The sequence below is a fragment of the Tigriopus californicus genome, chromosome 3 (genome assembly GCF_007210705.1).
Source record: "Tigriopus californicus strain San Diego chromosome 3, Tcal_SD_v2.1, whole genome shotgun sequence".
NCBI lineage: Eukaryota > Metazoa > Arthropoda > Copepoda > Harpacticoida > Harpacticidae > Tigriopus > Tigriopus californicus.
In genome coordinates, this window is record NC_081442.1 from 5,120,131 (window position 1) to 5,125,071 (window position 4,941).

The following is a 4,941-nucleotide window of genomic DNA, read 5'->3' on the forward strand; positions in this document are numbered from 1 at the left end:
TATTTCCAGTGGATGATGGGATTGACAGTCTGGGTCTCGAGGCAGAAGGTATTCAATTGTGGTTTTTCATTCTCTCACGTGGGCTCTTGAAAGTGTCACATCACCTCTTGAAACAAATATTCTCATGCTATTTTCTATTTTTCAAACCTGCCTTCTTTCTGGCGTTTGCTATGATTGCTTTTGTGTCACACATGACTCAAACTCTTCATGACATGAATCTAATACCATATCAATTTCGGTTCCAGGCACCGGGAAGCTAGGATTCTCATTTGTACGGATCACAGCCTTGCTCGTGTCCAACTTTAGACTTTGGATGGGAACCGGAAACGGGGTCATCATCTCGGTGCCCTTGAACCCCCCGGCTGCACTTTCGAAAACCGTGGACTCTCACAAGCCAATTGATGATGCTATGAGGAAGAAGTCTGTCCCGGGCGATATCGTCCGAGTCTACACAGATAGTCAAGAAAACGTCACAGCCGAAAGCTTCATTCCATATTGCAACATGTCTCAAGCGCAGCTGTCGTTTCATGGACACAGAGATGCCGTCAAATTCTTCGTATCAGTTCCTGGTTCGTACTATATACGTCCTATGTCTTGAAACTGTTTGATAATCTCGATATTTTACGGCAGGTCATGGTGGCTTAGCCCTGAATCCGACAAGCTCGTCTTCGCCTAGTAAGAGTGATCCTGGAAAAGATGCGATGTCTATGCTGGTCATGTCTGGGGGCGAAGGTTACATCGACTTCAGAATTGGTAAGCCTTTTAGTCCTCTCTTTTTGTTCCATCTTTATCTTAATTGATTCACGACACCAGAGTGACAAAAACATCCCATAGAGTTTGAATGTACACGCCCATTTTTTTGCCTTCATGGATTACTTCATGTTTTCACAAATACTGTAAGAGCTCTACTCACTTCTATTGCGTGTGAGTGAAAATGTATCAATGCCGTTTCGCGAAAGACAAATGGTAGAGAGCCTTCGCCATATTTTTAGTGGAAGATGGTTCTGAACAAGATTACGACTCCCACATCATGGTTTGGCAGTTGCCCGTTCCTACTCAACCGCCAGTCGAAGATGCTGAAATTGCCGAGATTGCCGAAGCCAACCAACCTGATCCGGAAGAGGAGATCCCAAATGTTCATGAGGAACACGGGAACTCGACTCTGACAACAGATCCCGGGACAATTGATGCGAGTGATAGTATTATGAGTTCCGCCACTTCTCGTGGTGGGAGCCAACCACCACCGGATGAGACCGGATTGGACGCGGCCACGTACCAACGATGGAATGACCAAGTGGAGTCACTTTTGAACAATGCTTTAGAAGCTAAATCTCTGAGGAACATTGAGCAATACAAGAGCATGGCTCGAGAGCAATCCGTGCCTCCACCTCCGTCACCCAAAGAGGATTTCACTCAACTGGTTGAAGTTGGAAATGACTTAAGAGGAGAAGTGAAGTCCCAAGACCAAGCTCCGCCCGAACAATAGAGTGTAACTGAACTAAGGTTAGGACCTGAATTTATTCTTAGCTTGAATGGATCCCACGGCGCTGCATGATGAGCACACCCAAACACATTTCCAATCACTATCGAATAGTGTTTTATAATGCCTGTTGTCCAAGATGTGGTGAAAGGTTCTGTGCACAAGTGACAAGCTTTCGTTCAAACCCAATCCTCAGCTGTGGTTCTCTACGTAGATGCTTAAATCCGTTCTCTAACGACACCATGTGCCTGCTTGATATTTGGTTGTTGTCTCTCTTTTTTCCTCGCTTTGACAACCTGACTGGTCTCCTTCTTCTTTGTCGTTTTTCACTCACTCACTCACTCACTCTTGGTGTCGTTTAAATATGTAGATGTTCTTCGCTTTATGCACATTGACAATCCTTTTCTGGCTGCTGTATTGCTTCGATTAGTAGATCGCTTCGAATCATTTCCAAACCCTGCATAAATGTTACGAGGGAAAAAACTGCACCACAGGGAATGTATACAAGAAGACAGACTTTTCACCGACAGAGAAGAACTAATATTTGTTTTTTGGATGATAAATAGAGATTTGAATAAAATTTCACAAGTCCTCTGACCATCCAAATATGGTATTACTATTGGTAACGTGAATGATCTCGTTTCCATTTTTTCCCAAATTGTACTGCATTTGTCAAGCTTGTACATCGAAAGGTATTCTGCTACACAATTACCGACACACTCCTTACAGCACACAACAATGGTTATTGCAGGAAAATCTCGAAAACACTTTGTCTAAACAAAATTCCTCCTCACTCTTCTAAAAACCATTAAGTTAACTATTTCAAAGTCGTAGCTCTTCTGTCGATCTCTGTGGTGTAATGAAAGGCGAAACAAAAATAATCGTTCGCTAGAAGTATCAAGCTTTTTTTGATATTCCAGGTGATACAGAACAAGACGATGATTTACCCAACGACGTGCGGGGTTTGTCGCAAGGAGAACGAAGTCATCTGATAGTTTGGCAAATACCAATTATCAAGAGAAGTCTGCGAAGACAAAGCTGAGTCTTGCCCAACAAATACGCGAAGAAAGCCCTGAATTCGTCTTTTCGATTCTACTCAACTTGATGATGTATTATTAATATTATTATTATTTTTATTGTTTTTGAAATCACTATTAGACAATGCTGTTTTAATTGAGTATAGTTTGATTTGTTAAGTTTGTCTCCTTATTTTTTTCCCGATTATTTTAGAAGGACCTGCCCACCTTGGTGTAGAGTTATTTCTGTCAGCCTATAATTCTCTGAACAATCATCAATTTCAATCAGAATGTTGCCTTAGGTTGTTTGAAGTGGCAAATATGACTGCAAACACCGGAATTTTTGCTTCAAGTGGAATTTATTTGGCACAACATTTGCAATTCAGTGTTGAATAACTTTAAATAAAAGTCTTTGGAAAGAAGATCATGCTTAGCTTTGGTAATGGCAATAGGTAGAAGGCAAGGCGCCTCTCGTATGTGTTTGCCAGACTCAATTGTGATTCAGAGCACAATACAAGAACATGGCGAGTTCATAGTCGCTGATCTCCTCCATTCCAGAGATCTCATTTTTCCAATATTTCCAAGCTGTTTCACTGCTCAATTTGGGCATGCCCTTCTGTTTGGCAAAGTTGTCTCGTGTAGGCTCATTTGGATCCACTGATCGCTTTTGAATGTTCTTTTGGGTGTTCTTTTGTCCATCCTTACCGAAATAGTAATCGATGTCGTGCCAATCGAGCTTCTCATGAGGGTTTGTGGGTGGATTTGGTTCGTTTTTGTTGAAGTCAAATTGATACAGATTGCCTTCCCAATCCAAATTCTCCCTGGGAGCCTTTTTGGAATGTGTTTTGGTGTCCTTGTCGTCATCATCATCATCATCATTCTTGAAGTCAAATTGGTACAGATTGCCTTCCCAATCCAGTTTTTCTTTGGATGTCTCTTGAGCCTTTTCTTGACCATCCTTGCCAAAATAGTAGTCAATGTCATGCCAATCCAACTTCTCTTGATGTGTCGGAGAAGGGAATTTGTAGACATTGTTTTCCCAATCCATATTCTCTTTGATGGGTTTCTGATTTGACTGGTGACCGTCCTTGCCAAAGTAGTAATCAATGTCGTGCCAATCAAGCTTGTCCTTATCTTCCAAAGCCTCCTCGTCGTCGTCCTTGACCAATTTCAATCGGTCAGAGCCTTCATAACGGGTAAGATGGTGCCCATACATGAGTTCGGGTTCCCTTATCTTCAAGGCCATGAAGTTCAACATGTCAAGGATTCCATTGTTCTCAACATCGTTGACGCAGGGACAAATCCTAGGATCTTTCGGTGGGTTCGCGACAAGTTTATCGTAATGAGGCTTGGCCATTTTCCACATCTGAATAAAATTTCAATGTTGAAGTTGTCAACTAAATTGGGTTTGGAGGAGAGCATGTTGTTTTTAGGTATTCTATCATACCTCATTCATGTGCATGACATGAACCAATCGTTCCAATGTGCTGTACTTCTTGACGTCATAGTTGGGATCATCCATGTGGGAAAGAACCTGATCCACCGCTCTCATAAACTGGGAGGGAAATGGATGATCCAGGCTCACAGATGGAGCATAGCCCAAAACTGCATGCTCGGAGACCAAATCCAGGTTGATTGTGGGCACGTGGTTGTCTTTGGACGCTGAGGCGTCAAAGTAGTATTGAAGGTCTTCCAAGGAGATAGAATGTAATCCGTGAGCAACCACGCCAGGGAAACCTCGGGTTAAGTGATGAGCTTGCATGACATTGGGACATTTGAAGTAATCATACTGATTGATATTTCGTGGAAAGGCCACACTGCAGGAGACAGCCAGGGAGAAAACCAAAACTTTCGATACCTAAGTAGAAGACAAAACGTTTGATTCCAAAGGACAGGAGGTAAAACGAGAACTTGAAATGAGTGTTTACCATCTCGACTTTTGGGCCCCTCTCTAACTCTCAGATTTGGTTATTTGCCTGGTACTCTTAGCTCGCTTGCTTGTTATTGAATCTGTTGCTTGTTCCTGAATATTGATCCGAATCAAAATCTCTTTGGTTTTTATATCCAAGTTTTATCTTGAACGTAAGGGGAATGAAGTGCAATATTTCTTAGAATTGATTACTTTCGCAGTTCAAGTTGTCTGTCTGTGTGTCTGCATGCGGTCATCATCAATATTTTGATAGAGTTCAGCCTCGCACAACCTATATTCAACTTGAACATAGTGTATTTTTATCTTTCTTAGCTTCTTTTTAGGTGGAGATTGGCTAATGCGTATGATCTGACTCACGAAATACACTTCGAAGAAACGTTCTCATTCAATGTTTATGGGCAATTTGTAGTTTTGGGTGATCATACGAGCACCTTTACATTTATTGACATGAGTCTGGAAATCCCACAAGTCTATTTTGACAATCTGCGAGACAGCCTTCAATTATCACTTCTCAA

The 4,941-nt window shown here is 41.9% G+C and overlaps 2 protein-coding genes across 15 annotated transcripts in view; one reads left to right on the forward strand and one right to left on the reverse strand.

Annotated features, from left to right (window-relative positions):
- LOC131878015 (JNK-interacting protein 3-like) overlaps positions 1-2,676 on the forward strand; it is an 11,893-nt gene extending 9,217 nt beyond the window's left edge. For 10 of the 14 annotated variants that reach the window (XM_059223898.1, XM_059223900.1, XM_059223897.1 and 7 more), the window contains 5 exons: positions 10-48; positions 246-569; positions 631-753; positions 993-1,503; positions 2,401-2,676. In XM_059223898.1, coding sequence (XP_059079881.1) covers positions 10-48; positions 246-569; positions 631-753; positions 993-1,486 — 980 coding nt within the window. In that variant the 3' untranslated portion in view covers positions 1,487-1,503; positions 2,401-2,676. The remainder of the gene's footprint in view (positions 1-9; positions 49-245; positions 570-630; positions 754-992; positions 1,504-2,400) is intronic. The other 4 variants (XM_059223901.1, XM_059223904.1, XM_059223909.1 and 1 more) reach the window with 3 other exon arrangements.
- A 160-nt stretch (positions 2,677-2,836) lies between these two features.
- Positions 2,837-4,578, reverse strand: LOC131878023 (uncharacterized). The gene is made up of 3 exons (XM_059223923.1): positions 4,425-4,578; positions 3,944-4,354; positions 2,837-3,862 (listed from the first exon to the last, which is right to left on the reverse strand). Exons 1-3 carry the CDS (start codon positions 4,425-4,427, stop codon positions 2,987-2,989), a joined length of 1,290 nt encoding a protein of 429 aa, XP_059079906.1. The 5' UTR covers positions 4,428-4,578; the 3' UTR covers positions 2,837-2,986.
- Between the last annotated feature and the right edge of the window lie 363 nt (positions 4,579-4,941).